This window comes from Porites lutea, chromosome 2 (assembly GCF_958299795.1).
Source record: "Porites lutea chromosome 2, jaPorLute2.1, whole genome shotgun sequence".
NCBI classification, from domain to species: domain Eukaryota; kingdom Metazoa; phylum Cnidaria; class Anthozoa; order Scleractinia; family Poritidae; genus Porites; species Porites lutea.
In genome coordinates, this window is record NC_133202.1 from 16,063,515 (window position 1) to 16,086,347 (window position 22,833).

The following is a 22,833-nucleotide window of genomic DNA, read 5'->3' on the forward strand; positions in this document are numbered from 1 at the left end:
GGCGAAATAAAATTTTTGGGTAAATGAAATCACGAGCTTTGACAAAGCAGGGTAAAATGTAAATATTACACTTAAAAATATGACCTCTGACCCGAATCCAAGCAACTGCGAATTACGGTAGGCGGCAAACCTTTTCGCCATTTGGTTATTTTGAACCTTTTTAAAACAATATTGATCCAAAATATGTATAGATGAGAGATATGTTTAAGTATTAAGTGTTAAAAGCCCATGATGTGGTTTAAATTCCAATAAGACGCAAAACATCTGTTCGTTGCATGACCGATAAAATCAGCGAAGTGAGCGAATCAATGCATGCCTAAACAATATTTAATCCGATCTTACCCTCCTAAGACTGATACGTTCCAGTATCAGATTTAATAAAGCTTCACAGAAGATTCCTTGGAATGACTTCAGAGGGAATGATTGAAGAATTTGAAACTATAGCTCGAGCGCATTGCACTTCAACTTGTCGAGACCGGACAATTGCAAAACAAAACAACTGTCAAACTACCACAGGCCAACCAGTTTTAAGTGTATTATGCAAATGAGGATGGAGGTCACGTCATTCCACACGGAGAAGTTATTTCATGCTGTGCACAGTTATGAAATAAAGCAAGCGAGCGATTGTTCCCTTTAACAAATAAAAAATAAAGATAGTTTTCTTCCTGGTTTCTGAAGGAATGAAATTTTCCTGAGTTCTGGTCAACTGATAGACACAGGGTTTGTTAGCAACAAATACTTATAGCGCGATTTTTTACACCAAAGACCTACTCAAGAGAGCCTACTTTGTCAGTTTCTAACTATTGTTATTGCAGGTACATGACTGGATCAATTCGCCAATAAGGGCAATGTATGGTGCCTTGCGACGAACAGTTAGTTGTTCCATACCGAAATATTGGCAAATACTTTGTAACATGTTGACACTGAACTTGTTTAGCGAACTTACGTGATACATTTCGCATAGGTCAAAATTGTCGTAGGTGATGGGGTGTTGGAGTTGAACCTCTCGAAGGATTTGTTCTCGAGTATTCCAGTACTGCTGTTGCTCGGCAGCAGCGTCATGATCTCTTCTCTCATCCTCGGTGGATTGATTGCGCAGTTTGCCTGCTTGTCTAGAGAAGTACGACTGAACTTGCTGCGCAGTTAGAAATTCACTACGGGTGAAAAGCCGTTCACCCTCAGCAGTTCTGGCGTAACGCATGTCGTGAGCTACGGAAGCTGGATCCTGTTTGTGACCTGTTTTCTGACCGATTTTAAACTTTTCGTCAAGATACCCCTTTTGTGGTTCGCTGAGTCGTCCAGATTTTTTCGTTTGCTTTAACGCCCACCCTTTAACAATTTGACTGGTATTTACTACGCTTTCTCGAACAGAAGCTTCCACACAGTGGCTTGTCACGTCTTTGCTTGTTCCTTCTGTTAGCTTGGCGTGGTACATTTGCCTCGCCTGGTCAAGAAGGGTGACTCTTTCTACACGCATTTCACACTTTCCAAAAGACAGATGCTTTTCAAGGGCTGAAAAACTCTGATAACTTTTAACACATCCTTCGTTAGGACATTGGAAAAGACCTGGATCAAATTCTGCCTCCTCTGGCCCTTCAGCAAAGTTTTGATTTTTAGAAGACTCAAGAAGTAACGCTGGACATCCTTCTTTACCAACATCCAAGAAGTCGCCGGCTGAAAATTTCTCTTGAAAATTACCACAGAAGCTGTTTGTAGCTGAAACCAAAAAAGAAAACATTGTGACAAATGGTTCACAGTCTTTATCTTACTTTGTCACGCTCTGATTATGTTGTTGTCCTAAGTGTCTTGTTGGATGATGTATCCGCAAAAGTCTGCGCATACTGTGAAATTATAAAACAGCTATGTTGATGGTAAGAGTTAAAATATATCTGTCCTCGCGTTATTGTACGGAAAGTTTTTGCCACACGAGAGAATGCAACTGAGAACAAAAAAAGGTATTTTAATGTGTTCGCGTGTCGCTTTTTACCTTACTTTAAGTCTGCATTTTTAATCTTTCCTTATAAAAAAATATTTATAACAACCTGTTGGTAGCTGTTTGTCGATGATTTTTCCACAGCCGACGTTGTAGGATCGCCATACTCGCATTGACGCACCAGTATACTGTAGGTTGTTGATCAAGCTGATGCCATCCAATTTTATGGGGCTGTCCTTGATACCTAATGAATCGACAAGTGTCACTCTTACCCCAGGTACTCCTTCAGCTGATAGCATCGCGGTTTCAAGGTCCTTTGGAGTTTGGACATCGTGTCCCTCATTAACAAATCTACGAACATGAGCTTTGATGGTGGCTGCTTTGCGATCGCACGGGCCTTTGCCACCTTGAGGATCACTAAAGTCTACTCTAGAAACAGCGATTCCAGTGACATCACCCATAGAGCGGCATGCAGCAAGCATAGTAGCATTATGGTAACATCCCGCGTTATCCTGCCTAAAAAATGCTGTAGAAATTTCAGGATTCTCCGTTTTTAGTGTGCGCAGTATGTGTTCCATGATGCGGATAACTACCGAGCTGTCTTGGTTACAGTTTTTAACAATGTGGACGAAAGACTGATTCTGAAGTTTTCCATTAAGTCTTCTTGCCACCACGCTTATGTGCCATGAGATGCCTCTCTTGGCAAACCAGTCTGCCTGAGATTCGCGGTATTTTTGTGGCAAAAATTTCATGGCCCAGTCTTGGGTGATCATTACAGACGAATTGTCTAGTTGTTCAAGTGCGTCTACTCTGGCCATGTCCTGAATTTTGCTTCTCAGCTGATGAGCCTTCCAAGACAGAATGTTTTGGGCTGCTTCATCGGCCACATGGCGTAAGTCATCTAACTCTGCAGTTGGAAATCCCAGATCCTCTCTTTCTAAGTATTCTTGAATGGCAGACACTAAGGCTGTTAGTTCTTCACATTGGGGGCACGTCCTATCATGATCGTGATCGCAAGGGCTGCTGAACAAGGGTTCCTTGTCATCGCTTAGAGCGTATACGCTACAGTGGTCAGCCACGGGCGAAGAGGGAGATACGTGCACCTATGTAACAAAATTGTAATAAAAGCAATAAGCGATATTATTTTAAACGACAAAGGTAAAATAGTGCAAAAGTATGCTTCATGACAAAAAAGTCAAAACTGACACCAACGGTAAATTGTCATGTGGACTGAATACATCCAATTAGGTCTATTTTTTCTATCATGCTGTGCTATCGCACCGAATTTTATAAGGAACATTACATCGAAATTGACATTTTTTTCGTTTTGTTCCATTATGAGACTAGCCTCGAATACCTTGTAATCTGACTTTATATATTGCTTTGCACTCTTTACACAACTTCTCCACAGCTCAGAAACATCTGTCTTCAATACCCCGTATTCCTCTAGTCGCTTCACTACATTGCATAGGTCGTCGCAAGCTTTGCCTCCTTCTGCGGCAATATAGTCGATTCCCTGCAACGACTTTCTTACGGTGGCGCTACAGGCTGCGAGGATAGCCAACATTGTTGTACGTCCAAATGGTTTGAACCCGAATTCGTCGCAGTATTTAGTGTACTGCTTAACAATACGTTCTGAAATCATACTTCGAATTACGTTTGGTGTCTCCAATACTTCGCCAGTTGAAAGCTTTATGTACTTTTGCCCAAATGGAAGATCTTGTATGATGTGCGGACTTGTTATAAACGTCAAAAAATGATCAAGCTGGGTGGCCTCTACTCTCATTCGGGGACTATACCTTGATGGCAGTGGATTCCCTCGACCATAAACATGTTTGTGCAGTCGCGCAGGTTTTCACTCGGTACTCAGTGATACCAGGTAGATACCTCTGAAGGCGTTCGATGGGGACTAGATCAGCCATTATGGACAAGACCTGTCTTCTAGTATCCCAGGCGGATGCATTTTTGTATGTTTCTGCCAAGGCTTCAAGATATTTGCGGTCGGCACTACCTTCATATCCAAGCTCTTTGTCGACAAGCATTGAAGACTGAAGTGCATCCCATAAATGAGCCGCATCACCAGGCGTGATAACATCTAAAGCCTCTACAATAACGTCTTTAGCCTTTTTCACGTGGTTGCTATGCGTGCGCGCACCTGCCTCAGCCCATCTCTTCCTTGGTCGAGTTAATGTTTGGACGTTACAAGTTTCAAGAAATCTGTTAAGGTGCTCTCTTCGTATATACTCGTTACTAGGCTCTCCCGTCACCGCGGTCGATGATTCCTCGTCACTGCTACTGACACTGTCCTCGTCAGGAACGAATAAACTTTCATCTTTCAATGACATTTCCATTATTCCTGTATATAACTCCGTGAATTCATCGTTCACCGTCCCCTGAAATTTTGAGAAAAGGGTTGGTTTACTACTTTAAAAAAAAGAGACTCGCGGTAAAAACAAAAACAAAAACCAAAAAAAATAAAATAATGAATAATAATTCATCAATAATGAATTCCCAAGTAAAAGAATCTTTTCGATGAAACTTGGTACACTGCAGTAACCAGTCAGTAAAATAATATAAGATGATAAAAACGTAGAGGCCTTTTGGTGATAACAGCGAGCATCACAAATCTTGATAAACAAGCACGATTTTTACTGTGTTGCCTGGAATATTCAACCTCGTCCCCAGGGCTTTTCCCTCAAAAAATGGGTGGGGTCACCCATTTTTTTGAGGGAAAAGCCCCGGGGACGAGGTTGTGGGATATTATATCATTCATCAGGGGCTAGAAAAGATAAGTGAGCGAGGACTGGGCCGAGTTTACGTGTAAGGCATGCACGAAAAGGCGGAAAAAGCTATGGAAATTCTATTAACGTTCTTCTCGATCGACTTTATTTTAATAATGTTTCTGCATAAACTTTTTCTTTCTCTCTTTCAAGGTGGCCATTACCTGTTATGTGCAGTAATCATGAGGGGATGCAATGTGAAAAAATTAGTCCGTGCTATAACCAGAACTGGATATACATGTATGGTTTCCTGAAATCTGAACGTTGTTTTTTAAATTTTCTCTTGGTATTGATAAGTAACTATTTGCGTGTTCTAAGAATTTTACCACTTGAAAATAAAGGATAAATCTCGTCCTAACCTCATCCAGTTCAGTGGCTTCCGGACTGTTCATTATGGGTACAGCTGCCTCTGCTGCCGATTGTCCTTCACTGCTTTCATTGATTTCGGCGAGTCTTTTGCGACATTGTGTACAAATCGCTAAGAAAGAAAAATCACTTTTTAGCTTATCCAACTGAAGCCTCAAAAGAATATACACAGAACTTTATTAGGGAAATATAGTCCGCGAAACTTACATCCTCAGCGGCTTTTTGCCAGTAGGCCTAATGATAAGCCTTTTAATTATAAACAAACTATTTTTTAAATATCAAACTAAATATATAAAGCAACCTAACAAGTATTCTAAGTGAATAAATGGTCTAAACCTTAAAAAATTAGAGGCGTCAGGTTCAAAAGGGGAAAATGGACAGGGTGTGGCCGGCACTATTTCCACTTTCAACTAACTTACTTGAGCCAACAGGGATGACGATTTTGCAGGCCATGTAGAGGCGGTGAGACTGTATCAGTGTAATCCCTCGCTCGCCCTTCACATTGGCTTTTCTGTGAAAAGCCCATGAACTTGGAGAAGAACATAACTTTCGGTTGCTTCGCCATCTAAGACCAAATGCATCGCGGTGTCTTGGGCAAATAGAGAGATTAAAATATTGCTCTTCTTCCTCAAAGATACCTATGATTGGCACATTTTTGTTACATAAGTTGAATAAAATGACTGTTTCGTTCGAGCTACAGGTGAAACTCGAATAGAATTTGATTTACCTGCACGCGCCAACAGAAGCGTCGCCTCCGAACATAGTGTACCATCTGAAACGCCGCACGTCTTGAGGTGGCCTTTGATGTCCTTAGAGCATTCAGAAATTCTTACACACAAATCACCACTTGGAAGTACTAAGCTTGCTCCACAATCACCTCCGACATACTTAGAAAATTTACATGAAGCCATTTTGGCGAGTGGAGCGCTCCAGGCGACACAGTATATAAAAACTGAGTACTGAAAACTCCCTCAACTAATCAACCTCTTTCTTTCGTCTTATTTAAGTGTTCCTGCATATTAACGTAATCAAATAAAACTAACAAAATTCCAAGGCAGTACTTTTTTGCGTCTGGTTACAGGGGAAAATTGTGAGTCAGGCTACTGACACCTGTCAAATAATTGATTACCAGTCTGAACTGTTCTCGCTTCGCTAATTTGATAAATAAATACAAAACTATTTAATGCAGGCCAGTCAAAAGAGTTGCAAAAGTATTGCGGTCTAATAGCTTGGCTTTTACTTTATTAAAATTAAAATCATTGTATCCATCCATAACAGCATTTATATTCGGTCTTAACTTCAGAGTGGCCTGTGGCTTTCCTCCAGCGTACATGTACATTTAGGCGGCACGTGATATGAACGATAAAACGTTCAAACAGTGACATGATTCGGTTCCTTCTGAAAGACGTACGGCATTCCAGAAATCAATTCCCCTATAAAAGGCCACATAGACTCGCAGACTTAAAAGTTTCAGGTGAGTAATTGTCACCTGATAACGTTTATTTATGCAACTACTGATTTGCCGGCATGCTTGATTGAAATTCGATAACAGGCTGAAGCTAGCGCCAGAAAGCGAAGAAGACAAAAATTGTTTCTTGTGTCTTGTAATTTTTTGCTGCATCGAAGATTTTATCACTTACACCTTTTGTATTTTAGCACAGCTTCTCATCCACAGGTATTTCGGATGGATATTGCTAAAAAAAAACCAAAGATAACAAAAGGTTTGCCGCCTACCATAATTCGCAGTTGCTTGACTCGGGTCAGAGGTCAAATTTTAAGTGTAATATTTGCATTTTACTCTGCTTTGTCAAAGCTCGTGATTTCATTTACCCAAAAATTTTATTTCGCCAACTTGAAGAAAAAAGAATGCTCTTTCAGACTAAGCAAGCCTTGTTGGTTAAAGCGATGTACCAATACGCTTTTTGTGCTCTTGAAAATGTGCTAAATTTTGACCCGTTTGAAAAGCGATTTTGAGTCAACAACTTTGAAAATTTGTTAAAAAATCTATTATTGACTAAATCGCGATCTTATTAGTTCTAGTTATAGAGGAAAAGAAATAAAGATATGACGTGCAGTTATATTTTAATGACAATCTTTATTTTTAAATATACGAGCCACTGAAACTGGCTCTAATTTTTGCATAATTTTAGCCCATTTTAGGCCTCGGGAAGAAAAAATTCGTTAAAAAAATACCGTTTAATCGATCGAACTTAAACCAACGATTTTGTAACTAGGGCTCACAGGGCTTCATTCTGGCTGAGTTTGAGGGGAGGTTATTTTTTGACTATTTCCACGTGTAGTTGATAGTTACGCGGAGTCGCTCTTAAGCTTAAGCTGAAAGACTCAGGATTTTTAGAGACGCTTTAATACTTGTCTTCGTGAGTGAAAATTGTTTTATAACATAACAAAAGTAAATCGCGCGCTCTGATTGGTCAGTTAGCCCCTACCATTTGCCCGTGGGTGCACGCCAAGAAACTTAGCTAGCGCGGTAAAATTTAGGCAAATTCCACAAATCTCCTCTCCTGATGGTAAAATACACTGATGAAATGCACAGATGAAAAGTGGTAGTTGAAGAAAATACTAAGCTGTCGTTTTGAAGGAAAAAAGACAAAAATCAAGCGACAAATTTGCCCTGGATGAATTAATCACTGTTTTCCTCGCGGCTAGAATCGGCTGAAGGAAAGTCGAGCGAGCAAAGATTTAAGGTACATTTTGTGTGTTTTTTATAGGAGGGAAAGTCCGTTTGAAATGTAAATTTATCAATAAGCATCTTGTTATTGACTTTTTGGTCAAGCTGATGCTAAATTCAAGCAAATATTTTAGGAAACACGCTCAAATTCGAGACAGCTTTGTTGTGAAGTTTTCATCGCATCGATGAAAAATTTTAGTTAAGTTCAGAAACGGGCACATTACACTGGAAAAAGCGAATTTCATTTGAGTGCAGAAACATTCGGGTTTTCAAATAAATTTTCAAAAAATAACTTCTGTGTGTATTATTTTGTTCCTCAGTGTTCATTCATAACAGTAGTTCAGAGAACGGTCGAATATTAAACAACAGCTCCAGCGCCGGCTGTGTGCTGGCGAATTTCAGTTGCAACTTTGACTTTTATGGCTGGATTTCCCCAGACAGATTTCGATACAAAGCTAGTTAATTTCTTTTTTAAATTAGTGTTACCTGTTATTTTAAAGGAATTACAGTCAAATTTTGTCATTTCTACTCTACGTTTATTTCAAAAATTGTCACATAAATAAGCTTGATAATTATTTCATTTATTTAGTTCTAGCTTATTTTTTAGAGTCTTTTTCAGTTGGTGTTTATATTTGCAGCCCAGAAACGCCTGATACTTAGGCTACAGCCGTAGTTTTCCCTCAATATTAAGAGCAAGAAGACAGATGCCATTCAGAATAACAACGAAAAAGGTTTTTCAATTTACCTGAAGACGGAGAGCGGTAGATTCAGCGAAAGAAAAACTCAAAGGCAAGTTGTTGAAAAACATAGAACATGACTTGTTTACGCGCGGGCAGATGGCAGCATACATCTGATACGTGACTCAACCAAAGGCAAATGGAAAATAATGTTTTGATTATGTTATAAAAGAAATGGTAAACGTTGCAGCTGTGCAACCATGGAGTTATGGATGCACTTGGGAGATTTGCTAAGCACTCAAGAAGCTAGAGTCGCACTCGGCTATCGCCTCGTGCGACTCTTACGCTTCTTTCGTGCTTAGCAACCTCCCACGTGCATCCATAACTCCATGGTTGCACGCTGCACGTTTACCATTTCTTACATCTCTATAAATGTTTCACCGAATTATATTTCTTTTATTGATTGTTAGTAGTCTCTTGTAATTTTAATCGCTTTGCCTTTTGTTTTCAGTCGTTCATAAACATCGCTTGCAAGAGTACTCAAAATGCCGCGCGTATCAAACGCTTTTTAAGATTACACATCGTTATAAAACCATTAAATAAAAAATAAATAAAATAAATTTTTTATTATGTTGAAGCGTAACTGACTTTTAATGTTCAGTGAAATTTGGCGCTTGTCAAAAGTGGGAATCGGCTAGCCGTATAGGTGATTTTGGAAATTTTTTGAACGGTTTTGCTAAAAGCCACGCGTGCTTCGATGATTCTGAATATTGAATGAGTGTAATTTGTCTTGAAAAATTGTGAAATACTGCATTTTGTCTGAGGTCTGTATGATAAAAACAGCGCCTCATACATTACTGTTTCACCTCAGACGTGATGTATAAAAAGTATGAAATGTTGGTTTACACTCACCCAGATTTGTTGGGAAGATTTTGTTAAGTAAACTTGTCGAACGCAAAAAATTAGGCCTGATTTGTTTGCCAAGAATTCGTTTTCCAGGCCTAATCTACTCTGCCATTATGGCTCTTAAATGTGATCGAAGACGATTGCTATTTTTTGGGTGTACATATAAGGCTATCAACTCGATGTACGATTTTTTTTACTCTAAAATCACTTAGCCTCAGCTTTCCCTAAAAAGTCACATATGTGCCCTTAAGTTAACTGTTTTGTGGATTACAAGTTGATTGTTTGATTTAAATTATAAATTTATTAAATGGGGGGCTTCGCTTTTAGCCCTGGCTAAATTTATATATTAACTGTAATTGCAATTGCCTGATACCATCTTTGATCAAACGAAACAAAACAAAAAAACGCAATTATGATAAAGCGATGAATCACTTCTAAAGTCTGGACCACCATTGCACGCAGTCATCAAAGGACAAAAATGAACTTTTACTGTAGTATTTTCTGAGTTATGGAAACAACTTACGAGGTATTTCCTTCCCAAACATGGTAAAATCGTCATCGGAAATCCGACGGACTTTAACGGTACCGTAGGGTCCAAACGTAGCCCACCCAGAAGTGACTGAAGAGTGAAGGCTGTTTTTAAACTCTAGCCAAAAGCAGCGATTCCCACCCTGGATTAAAAAAACGAGATATTTGTCAGTATTGAGATATTCTAGAGATACTCTCCGCTTTCACCCTCACTCCACACCTTCCCTTTGACAGCTCGCGCTCGCTTTCTTAACCTAGGCAAAGTGCCAGTTGTTTTGCAGTCTAGTAAATTTGCCTACCTCAGGACGACCACTTTTTGGATTCATAGTCACATCGAACGTTTGCTCCTTAGATGAACTCCCTGTATCAAATTCAATGCAAAAAAATGTATAAAATTATACAGGTGACGTTTATAATTTATTGGAAGATTTTATAGGAAAATATTAGTTCATTTTTATCTTTATTTTTAAACAATCAGTCCATGTTGGTAAATAGCAAACTGATTGCCTCCCGTCAATGGGGTCAATGGGAGTTTTAATCCTATTATGTTCTCTTGTGGAGATAATGTGTTTCTATTTTTTGTGTCCACTATCAACAACGCGTGACCTTACCTTTTTCTTGAGTTTTCTTTTATGAGCCCGTCTCCACTTCAGGCACAATAATTTACACTTACGACAAAGATAGTAGGTGAGGGTTCGTATGTTAGTAGGAATCTCTTCCCAGATTTTGGTACGTGGTACATGAAAATTAAGATTTGAGGCATATCTGGCATATTTGGTTCACACGCGCTTAGTTATTTGGTCATTTCTCAAAAGATAATACTTCGACAAGTCACTCTAATATGATGTTGTATTCCAAGCCATCTCAAAAGAGTCGGGCATTACTCAAATTGGGCGAAAAGGGGTTATTAGCTCGTTGTTCTGACTTCTACGACCTTTTGCAATGTGTCTGAGTTTGACCGTTGCAAAATCAGTATCATTCGCCAAAATTGCATACTTTTCTTTAGCTCGTTCTTCCTGTGATTATTTAAGCCAAAATCAGCAGATTTAAATATATGACGAATGGCTGTGTATCTTGATTTATTGGTTTAAGTAGTAAACCTTACCCTATGTCACTATAAATAGAAACCGATTACAAATAAAAACAATTTAGTAGCTACATGGCTATATGTTTATGCTGAATTTTAGAGACAGACTTTTGAAGAGGCAAAAAGAAAAGGAAAGAATTCGAACTTTTGCGTTTAAACTTCGGTGCGTTTAAAAATGACCAAAACTCGATTGACCAACCACACAGAAATTAAACAAGAAATGACTTAACTATATATTGCCTTACAAACTACTTGTAGCTATAGCTTTTTTAGTTCGTTTAGTTGACAAAAGTCAGGTCTACACTGTACGTGTTTTAGACATTCACCAACGGCCAACACAATATCGAAATTTCTCAAAACGAATACGTTAGTAGACTGAATATATATTTGCAAACAAAATCAGAAAAAAAGGAAATAATCATAGCCTGCAGAACAGAGGGTTTTTTAATCCATACGCAAACCTGTCTCATCGCGTTTACATACGCGGAAAAAGCCTTTTAAGCAGGCTGACTAAAAGACTCACGCGCAACATGTTGGTTAGTTCATCACACCAAAACTTGTAACATTCCTTTTCTCACCTTCCTCTGAAGAGTCAGCATTTTTACGACCATGAAATAGCTAAATAAATAGATAAATTAATTAATAAATAAATAAACCAACTGCATTATTGTGCATATCAGGAGTAAAAAGAAAAGCTGGGCATAAATGCAAACAGCTGGGAAAATAACACTTTCCATCATCTTCAAATCGAAACACGCTACAAGTGCAAACGATGAAGATCTTGTATCATGTCATCAAGTTAAATGATATTTTACATAGATGGATACATTTTACATACTCTAGATGGATTCCGGGTACCAGTTGCCTCTACAGTCTCTTGGAAAAGCCCTTGACCTTGAGTCGAACTTGCTGTAATGCACACAACAGAGCATGGTATTTGTGAGATAACTCACAAGACAATTATCAAAGTCATCAAAATACAGTAACTATAAGCAGCTTGAAATATCACCGAAAGACCGATTGAAACACCCTGAATAGCCCCAGTTTGTCAGAATAAGGACCTTTTTTAACATCGAAGTTCACATGTGCCCAATCTAGTACAAATAATCAAGAGCATTAAATTCAAAATGAAATAAGTTGATTGAAAGTTGCCACAATATAGATAGACAACTTGTGAACAACAGAGGCTATAAGCGCGGTAAGCGGGCTATGAAAACATTTTAACCATTCCTATTTCAGTCCTTGTATTTGGTTTTCTAAGCTTATCCCTATTCTCGTCAGCGCTAACGATTTGGTATAGTGGGGAAGGTATTTCCAATCTTTTTTTCCAGGTGTTTTAGCAGTTAGTTCGTCAAAAGGTATCTCGAAGAATTTTTATCGATGCTTTCTTCCGAACATGTTGAATTCTAAGCCATAACATAGGCGTTTCTCACTAAAACGCACATTGATCCAATCAACACACAACGGTCGCCCGATACTAACTCCGCGCTCCAACTTCACTTTGCTAAAGTTCTAATTTTCTGTCTTTTCCAGTCTATGCTAAAATACAAGTTCAAGGCCGTTGTCGATTTGTCATCTTGGTCGTCGCAAAGAACGTGCATATTTCCTTGAGTTCACGCTTCTTATTCTTATTTAAATACTTAATTCAGCTCTTAAAGCTCCAGTGAATGTATAGTTTGATTGATTTTCAATTTTTTTACTGTGTCACTATTTTGGGTAAGACTAGTTTGCCTTTACTAAGGGCGGATCCCCAAGGCAATCGGGCCAAAAAATCGAGAAGAAATAGCATTATAAAGGATGAAAGAAGAAATAGCAGGATGTTTTGACACCCTTCTAGGCTGATATTGTCTTAGTTAAAAAATGTTACGTAGACTAATTATTACATTTCCTCACCTTCGTCCGACGAGTATGCAGTCTCACGGGCCTGATATACCTAGGCAAATAAATATTATTATTATTCATCCAAAATATTTCCCCGATTCTGATTGGCTAAAAGCACACGTTTAATTCACCATAACCATTTACTGATGACCAAATTTGGAAGAATTTTGTGTTTAGCGAGGAAATGACGTCAAAAATGCAGCGTTCTTGCAGGTCAATGCACCGTTAACCGAGAAGACCTGGGGACGAAGTTGAGTTGTCTTGATTGTTTCAAGAGTAAGAACTAGGCGAAAAAATAGCTAAAAACATGGCAAGAACAGCAAGAAGACAACTGGAAGGGCGACATCTACTATTTGGAGAATATTTGCGGAGCTGAACAACCCTAAAAGTGCACTATCGAAGATGAACTTAACATCGATGGATCGATGGAGGTGAGCATGTTTTAGCCATGTTTCTAAACTAGGAATTATTTTGAATGAACAATAAAACAATAGTAGTCATGTTTCATTAGCATTAAGCCTCGTTGGTGTATAGGTATAGGTATAGGTATAAGTAAATCATTGCTATGCATAAGGGTCGAGTCCATGACGTCACCCATACTAATTAAGTGCCTAGTCAGTGTCTTCCTGCATACTAATTCGGTATAGGTTTACTAATGAGCGTCTCTCTACTTCAATAGAAACAATAGATTTGCTTAGGCTTGCCCGGTCTCTTTTAACCCTGAGTGGCTCATGTAGAATCTATTATGTCTTCAAAATAAAAGCGGGCAGTATTTGAAAGCGCTATCGTTCTTTCAAGTAAGTTTGGTAAAGAAACAATTTGTTCGAGTTCGCTTTTTGGAAAATTCTGTTCACTTTTTTGATATCATGGCTTTCGTTACCAAAGTTGATGAGCTTCAAGGTCTTTTGAACGTCTGTTCCACTACCCGTGACTGGGAAATGTTAACCGAGTCTATTTTAATTCTCGATGAGTGGATCCCAATAGTGTATGCTCGGCTGTCGGAACTCAGGGCCCAAGAGATACCGGTAAGTATTCTATTCCGTCTTAGTTCTTGCCTGATGACGGTTTACGTTTCTACGTTGAAATAACAAGTATTCATTAATCTTTACTAAACGTTCTACCCCACAGATTGAAATCACCCAGGACAATAAGGACGATCGAGCCAACGAAGCTGATGAGCTCGACAATTGTGTAAGTATATTTTGTCTGAAGTTTAAGTCAGTTTAAGTTTAAATAGAAAATTGATCTTTATTATTCTCTCTCGTTTACTATAGATGCCAGGGTATGTTAACGCGGGTTTTGAATAGAAAACAATAAAAATGAGGAGGAGCAGGGGGGGGGGAAACAATAAAAATGAGTAGGAGGAGGAGAGAAAAACAATAGAAATGAGGAGGAGGAGGAGGAGGAGGAGAAGGAAAAAACGATAGAAATGAGGAGGAGGAGGAGGAGGAGGGAAAAACAATAGAAATGAGGGGGAGGAGGAGGAGGGGGGAAAAACAACAGAAATGAGGAGGAGGGGGGAAAAAACAATAGAAATGAGGAGGAGGAGGGGGGAAAAACAATAAACATGAGTAGGAGGAGGAGGAGGGAAAAACAATAGAAATAAGGAGGAGGAGGAGTATTTGGCTCTTTTTGTCATTGTTTTTCCCTCCTCCTCCTCCTCCTCCTCCTCCTCCTCCTCATTTCTATTGTTTTTCCTCCTCCTCCTCCTTATTTCTATTGTTTTTCCCTCCTCCTCCTCATTTTTAATTTAATTTTTCTAATTCTTCATAACATACTCAGCCTCATTCATTAATTGTCAAATAAAAATAAACTCCATTTTATGTCCTTTTTTTAAAGGAAGGTGCGGCAGGGTCTGCAAATGACCAGGAAAATGAATGTCCCCACCATCTTCAAGGTGGCTGTTTAACATTTTTATAGCACGGCAATAACGGCAGTTATTTTTCAGGCGCTCAGTGAAAAGAAAAGAATTGAAACACGCTGTTTGTGTAGGCTGACAACAACTACTAGATATTTCATTTCACATAAAAATACAGTTAGTATACTTACTCTAAAGCAAGTCCTGGTAACACTAGTTGTCACTGCAGTCTCTTGGCAGAGCCCTTGTGCCTGAGTCGAATTTGCTACGACCCAAATAAAAACATCATTAAATATTACAGTTAGTTATTAAAACCATTACAACTAGATACAATTGCCATAAGAGTTGTAAAAATACATCCAAGTTCAAGACCAACTTCCCGGGAGCAATTTAATCATTAAACATCAAGAGCTATACCAAACTTATACCCCATAGCCAATATTACATTTTGTCGGATTAATTGCCTATACCGTTCCGAATGTCAGGTAAGCGTTAGCTGGTTTTAAATATATGCTGATATCTCAAAAATTTTTACATCTACAAGAAAATAAATAACATTTTCTTAAAGTTCCACTATTCTTTATTAACGAGGTCAAAAATCATAGAAATCAGTTAAATCGTTCCTACTGAAAAACGCGATTCAACTGAAATCACCACGCTTTGAACAGGTTCGGGCCAACTTCTTAAGTATCAGCACATCAGAATCCGAGATTAGGAGAAAGAAGAAAGAAAGCAACTCAAATTATATTCTGTACAACTCACCTTCTGAGGAGTAGCCAGTTTCAGATATTTCACCAGTGTTGACGTCAATCCAATTTGGCTGACGAGGAATGCAAAAAAGTAGTTAGTGGTACCAATAACTGGTTAAAGAGTAAGAAGGTTATATTACAATAAGACGCCGAAAACTTGAAGAAAGAAAAAGGAGCAGCGGTGGGGCTATAGTGAAATGAAGGCCACATACAGCAGTGGCGGATCCAGGGGAGGGGCCCAGGGGGGCCGGGAGACCCGCCTCCCCACTATTCTTAGACCAAACTGAAGCCCGAAGAACCCCCCCCCCCCCCACCCCTTATCTGAAGGTCTGGTTCCGCCACTGTACGGTTTTCAAAGTATATTGGACAGTATTTTTGTAGGTACACCTTCCATCTTTGAATCTCTTATACTTAAACAAATTGACCTCAACTTTATAATGATATTATATTTTGAGTGATAAAATAAAGATCACGTGACAATAACGTCGCATTAGTTTTAGCTCTAAATTAAATTTCTGCCCTTATAGGCATTTTCTTTTGAAATGCTTCACGCTACCTATAATTTGAGTGCTTGTCTTTTGTAGTACGAAGTTTCACAAAAATCGAATTTCTACAAAAAGGGCATAAATTGTGCATGAACTGAGGACCGGACTTAATGCAGACAAATTTGCCATTTTTTGGATGCTTCCGAAAAGTTTTTTATTCTGATCGCCAAAAAATAATATCATAAAGTTTCGTCTATGTGTAATACATGTGTTATAATGGGTTTTACAGTGAAGATTAATTTGTTTAAGTATAGGATACTCAAAAATGGAAGGTGTCGCTACAAAAATACTGGGTCGAGCCACCTTAAACCTCGGTAAGATCAACATGGAAGTCAATTTCTCCACAGGCCTACCAAGGTCACAATGAAAACGCTTGATAGCTGCAATGCTAGCGATTTGTGCTCCCTGGAGCCAAAAGCTTATGAGAGAAAAAAAAGATAATCCCTTTTTAAATTTTCTTATTGGAATAATACAACTTTGATATAACACAATTTCGAAGTTGAGGTATGATCGAAAGTAGTCCACTCTTGACTGCTTGCACAAAAATAAGTAACTGGCATGGTACTGTGAGGAAACTGAATCCACGTAACGTTTGGATAAAATCTTCCTTTTGCAGTAGCACGGTACAAAGCGCTTTTTGAGCTTTCGCGTTTTCACAATATGCCCCAATATGAGTCGATTTTGTTTATTTGACCAAGAGACAAAATACACTAAACAGGAACAAGAACCACACCCCTAAAATGTGTTAAGTTTAATACCTCGTTCGAGTCTGAAATTTTGCGACCAGATGCCGTTTGCATGGTTTGACTTTGACAACTTCTCGATCCATCTGAATTTTTACAATCTTCATTCAACACATCCACTATATCCTGGCGCAGAGAAAGAAAAATGTGCTTTTTTGGTGCTATAATATGGAGCTAATCACTTAAGCCGCAGCCAAAAAGCTCAACCGGCAGCAATTCTCAGAAAATATGTTAAAATACCAACTGGTAATAAAACAATGATGTACCTGCCAATAAGCATCGAAGCGGCCCGGTTTTACGCCTTCCAAGTCAGTTGGAGTGTAGCTACTAGGATGCTGAACAGCTGAAATGACGTAAATAACGCGAATAATGTTTGACGTGATCGAAGAACTTTTAAGTATGTGAATCTGAAAACTGATATCATGAGAAACAGTAACAAGACTGTAATTAAAAACATTTTTTTTATAAGGAGATGAGACGAATGCGACTAGATTAATTGGCTAGCTACCGTGAGCGTAATCAATACTGTAACAGGCTGAAAATATAGTGTGAAAGATGAATGCTGAATAAATAGCAAATAAAAATTCTATTTTCCGCGCGGTTACTCATTAATTTTGTTTTATTCCTCTGTCCCTGGCCCTTATGGAATAATCGTGATTACTTGAAAGGTTACATAAATACACACTTTTGTAAATGCGCATCTTGCGTTGCGCAGCAAAGAGTTTGCACCGTTTTGACATAAGAAAATAGAATGGCTGTGCATAACGCTACTTCACATTATACTGAATTCACCTGATAAACAATCAGTGTCATTTGCAGCTCCTTGAACTTGTGACGTCTTGAAATATTTAGAGAAGAAAAATAAGTATTCAAAACTTCACGACTTCTCACTAAAGCAGTAAAGGTACACTAGCTACTACAACTAGATGACATCATCCGTTACAGTCTTGACATGCATCGTACAAAGACTTTCTTTTTTTATTGGCTGAACCTTGGCCATTTTCAAATATTTGTTTGGAAAGGAAGGATATAGGACAATAAAGAAAAACAGATAAACTAATTAAAATGAATGAGAAGCGAAAAATCGGTTGGTCCAAAAGTCATTTTTAGTGTTATATACTATGGAGTCTCTACGCGGTGCATGAAGTGACATTGAAATTTTTAAAAACATTGCTTTCAACAAAAACACCGGTCTATACTCGCCCAGATTACGAAAGGCAATCAATACGTTGCTCCCTTTCTGGAGAAATACTTGTGTCTCTTAGGACCTCCTGAAGCCCGGGTGAAAGATCCAACAGTAGGACGGTAAAGGGGCAAAAACTGAAAAGCTGAAAAAGGGGGTTGGGGAGCATCCTTTTTACCATCGTCCTACTTATTTTGTAAACTTAGAATTTCCATTTAAAAAAACATAGGCAGTGTAATGCACCTCATCCTCGACAAAAATGTACATAGCTGACGATCCTGGAAGCTTCTTGATGGTTTTGCCATCCCAGACCCGACGGTCGCCTTTAAAGTTAAGGTCAGGGCTGTCTCTGTTATCGCGTTTAGCACAGGAAAACCTTTTGTCCAAAAAAAAATAGAAATCAGATGCTGTCTGGGGATGCTGTATAAGCGTTCGTGTGCTACAGCAAAGTACTCAGTAGCTATTAACAGTGAGTATAGTCAGTAATCTGTATTGTACGTGGATCTGGGGTCAGTTTAATAAACCTTTTACAAGACAGTGTAAGTGTAGCTATTTTTTTCAGACTCAGAAACAATGGTTACACTTGTAAATTACACTTCTAAAGTTTTATTAAATTGACCCCTGGAGTCTTCTATTTCCGCATGTCGAAAAAAAAAAGCAACAACAACAGCGAGACTCCTGGCACGAAGAATTTAAAATCCCCTATTTGAAACATAGAAACATAGAGTAGAACTAATTATGTAGATAACCAGATCCTTCAGATAGGCTGCGACGGCTAGTACTTGAAACGTCAGCTTCTTTGACTCTCTACGGTGGGCCATTTCACTTCTCAAGTTTCTCAGTTGTCACTTGAAATGCACCTTTTTATATAAAGTGCTATCATACCCCTTTGAATCCGTATTTAATAGTTCGTTTTGTTCTCCATAGAAACAAAAAACCAGCTAAAAAGTAGAACGGTAGCCCTTAAAAGCGTTTCGATAATGTTGTTTCTGTTCTGAACTAAACGGTTTTTAACTTCATTATTAAAAGATACAGATATTTGGGATCAATCGCCCAGCCTTCATAAGTCAAAAATGCGTGGTTGCATAGCAGTCACTTGACCTTAGCGTGGCAAAGTGACGGAACAACCTTACACTCGTTTAAAATTTGGTGTGAATGGAGTATAAGCTGCATTAACATAACAATTAAAAACATAATTTTTTTACCTCTTATTTTCCAATTCAGGGAAGGCCTCCACAAGCTTCTTTCTCACATCCACAGCAGACATGTTGCGAGAAAAGACGAGGTCTCTCTTAAACTGTTGTGTTTTTCTCAGTTTCGATAGAATGTTAAGAGTTGGTGTGAATACGTGATCACCACGTTCCGTAACATCTCTCGGTTTTAAGAGTAGGACGTTTTTCTTAAAATCATCGGCAGACGATTGTTGCTCCATAATCAAGATAGACAGGAGTAGCCACGCTTAACAACTGCAGGGTAATAAAAAACAAAGATAATAAATGCACTTTATTAATTTATTTCAGGGTCAATGTATTTAGCGGAAAATACTAATTGAGGAAATTATTACGTCTCCAAATGGAGACGGGACCGCCATTTTACGTGGTCATCCGAGCTACGCGAAGGTCTAGCCGTTTGAAGGGAAAAGGAATAACCTTCATTTCAAGCCCTCTACAGACTGAGCTTAATCCCGCCGCGGAGGTGAGAAACAGTCAGAAGATCTCTCAATGCAGTTATTGCAGAATGTTGAAGTTGTTTACTGCCCTCCTCATAATAAAGAGACATTCGAGGCCAAGGTGAGAATCTCGCTGCCTTCAAGACCACATTTTTTACCATTTTTAAGTTTCGCCGGAGAGTGAGGTCATGTAAAGGAAACATATTATAACAAGGACTCTATTCGTCAAAATGAAATAAATCAATGCACTTTATGCTTAAAATTCTCTCCACTTTGCAGAGTATAATTTAACGTCTAAAACTGATTACAAATCACGATTACTTTCGTGAGAGTACAACTGTACGTCTCGTTCTGTTGTTTTTTTCTAAATACTGTTGTTGGGTCAGAGGCTCCCTACAATTGTTTTAATCCAATATCCCAACTGTAGTTCACTTTTATAGGAGAGAAACTTCCCTTAAGTCTTAAAAAAAAAATTGGCGTTGAATGACAAGAAAGCAACCCAAGAAGCCAAAAATCTACTACCGCGTAAGGCCGCTGCACGGAAAAGGCTGAAAACTTGGCGAGAAACTAAACGCACTGCTTTTGCCTTTGACTGGACGATCTGTTTTGTTTGTTTATTTTGTTTTGTTTTGTTTTTTGATTTTTTCACACGTGGAAAAAAGTGGCAAAAAGAAAAAACGGTGCACGCGCCTGTGAATGGCTGTAACATAATTTGTCCATGCCAAAACCCACACTGGCCTCCGAAGAAACATTCTCCGACTCTTCAAAACAAATGTTATGGTCGGTTAGAGTCCAAACAGGGTAAGGGAAGTCACCCACTACCCACTTGGGAGCGCGGTTTTATTACGACACGAAGCAGTGTTTTGAATTGGGTAGGTTTCCTTTTTTTAAAATCAACTCTGAAATACATAGCTTCAAGTGTAAAACTGGGTAGGAAAAAGTCGCATTTTGGTGTAAATTTGGGAATACGATATGTAACACGAGTTACACTACCTACACCCCCTAGAACAAAGTGTTGTCACAACGAACTGTTTTTCAGCTTTTGTTCTCCACTTGGGATTTGGTTAACACAGTCAACACCACCGGGCTCACTGCGAGGTCTAACCAGAATTATTGAATTAAAAGATTAAAAATTTGCAGGTTCCAATTTAGCACACAAAAAATCAGTATAACAGCTGATTATAAATACTACTTGGGCGTAACACAACGCTTTCGAACATCGAATCGTAATCGTCCCAGAAGTTAGAAAAACAAATTTCTTTACACATATTAAGTAAATGCTTTAAAACACTGGGCTGTAAACGTACGCGTTTTCAAGTCGGAGTTTGGCAAAATGACTTTCGGAGGATAATTAATGACGCTGAATGATGATTACTAGCGTTGTACAATTATATGAGAACCGTCCGACTCCTTTCAGCTTAGCTTTACTCATACCCTCTTTTAGTTATATATAAGAATGTTGTTTTTCCTGCCCAGACTGAATATTCTGCTTTACTTTCGATTTCATGCTGAAAATATTCCTGTATTTTTCTTAAATCAAAGCTTAGGATGTATACTTTTAATGGAAGCATTGTAATACAATGCAATTTTTTTTGGTTAGTCAGATGAAACAATTATTTATGAAAGTTAAATACATGTAGATCTTCGAAGTAGAATTTGAAAAGAACCCCAAAAAAGATCAAGTTTTAAAAAAATGTAGTTTGGCTTTTCCGTAAATACACTACAGCCAAAGTTATAAAGCATCAAACACGAAGGGGTGAGAACTTGAAAAATGGGTGCGAGCCTTCTTGAATTTTAATTTAAAAACCTTGGGACATATACTATTCATAACTATTACAACATTTACTGTTTATAGAACTGTCATTAGCATTGAACATTTGGTTAAGGTTAGGGCTGTTTTTTTTTTCTTTCAGTTTTGTAGTTTTGCCGTTTAGAGAAAGGAATTATTTTATCACTTAAGAAAAAAACATTATTGCTTTATTGACAGATTTTCTACACACAAAAATATACTCTTTTCAAAATTTCAGACTCGGGTTTATTCTACAAATATTCTTAAAATTTCTTAAATTTCAGCCACGATATTATTATGAAATATATCCTTATAGAAAAAAAGTGTAGACAACAATCGCTGAACAAAGAAATTTGCTTTCAATTCAAAATACTGACTGACTGGCATCACTTCAAAGCCCACTGCAGTCTGATCTAGGCGGGAGCCGAAAACTGTCCTGTTAAAATAAACAACAACTCCTAACTGCCTTACCTTCAACCTAACATATGCAATCTTTTCGTCTCTCTAACGCGATCAGTAAAACAACAGAAGGTCTTAATTCTGTAAGATGGAGCCAGAGAGTTAACTAACATAGCAAAAGCGAAAACGGAAGGCTTTGCGGTTAATCACTGAGTCATGCTATTGTCTAACACACAAACAAACTCTCACGTGATAGTTGATCTTCATTTGCATTATCTTCTTGAACTCGCTGTAGTTGATGCGATGGTTTTCCAAGCACCGTTGTCATAAACTGAACAGTTTTCAAAACGTAGACTTTATGGCCGGAATTTTTAAAGCGCCCTAGAGGAGTACGTAATACTTTAATTTATTGGTGCGGCGTTCAGCCGCGTTGCTAGCTAATACATACTATGCTTTGATAGTCATGTAATCATGCAAATTTTGGTCTTTAAAAGTTTATAATCTTCCCAAAAGTTAGCTTAATTGCAAAAGGAATTACGAATACTTTAAGAAATAAGAATATGCGTCATACCTAGGCCATCGTCTACGGGTCGGCGGCCAGCATTTCATATTAAGTTAAACAATAAAAATTATCGACATACAAGGTACATTATTGAAGGCAGATCAAACCTGAGACTACTAAGACTAAATGTGCAAGTATATTGGAACCGTCAGGTTTCTTATAGCTCAGTTAATATACAACAAGCGCGGGATTCGTCAAAAATATCTACAAAGATCAAAGGAATCTTCTTTCACTTCAAAATGCTCAGGCAGATCAGTTTAAAGTCTACTGAAGTCTGATCAAGGCGGAAGTCGAACAGTCTCTACCCTGCAGACCACATTTTTCACCGCGGTCAAACAAGATAAACTTGCAGAAGCTAAGAAAGTGCTTGAAAGCTTACGTTGTCATTGCACTGTTCAAAAGTTACTTTGTGACAAATGCGCTGTTAATTTACTAGAAGTTCTGAAATTTTATTGAGAAGGTTCTTGCCGCTCGGCACGGCAATATAGT

The 22,833-nt window shown here is 38.4% G+C and overlaps 1 protein-coding gene and 1 pseudogene across 1 annotated transcript in view; both read right to left on the reverse strand.

Annotated features, from left to right (window-relative positions):
• Positions 1 to 22,833, reverse strand: part of LOC140925701 (uncharacterized) — a 50,997-nt gene that overhangs the window by 27,819 nt on the left and 345 nt on the right. Inside the window, exons 2-13 of the mRNA XM_073375599.1 lie at positions 19,131 to 19,391; positions 18,169 to 18,301; positions 17,535 to 17,580; positions 17,009 to 17,085; positions 16,758 to 16,868; positions 15,468 to 15,525; positions 14,897 to 14,970; positions 12,860 to 12,899; positions 11,805 to 11,875; positions 11,545 to 11,584; positions 10,179 to 10,240; positions 9,875 to 10,022 (exon numbers count right to left, since the gene is read on the reverse strand). Coding sequence (XP_073231700.1) covers positions 9,875 to 10,022; positions 10,179 to 10,240; positions 11,545 to 11,584; positions 11,805 to 11,875; positions 12,860 to 12,899; positions 14,897 to 14,970; positions 15,468 to 15,525; positions 16,758 to 16,868; positions 17,009 to 17,085; positions 17,535 to 17,580; positions 18,169 to 18,301; positions 19,131 to 19,357 — 1,087 coding nt within the window. The 5' untranslated portion in view covers positions 19,358 to 19,391. The remainder of the gene's footprint in view (positions 1 to 9,874; positions 10,023 to 10,178; positions 10,241 to 11,544; positions 11,585 to 11,804; positions 11,876 to 12,859; positions 12,900 to 14,896; positions 14,971 to 15,467; positions 15,526 to 16,757; positions 16,869 to 17,008; positions 17,086 to 17,534; positions 17,581 to 18,168; positions 18,302 to 19,130; positions 19,392 to 22,833) is intronic.
• On the reverse strand, positions 2,423 to 5,990 carry LOC140927349 (uncharacterized; annotated as a pseudogene).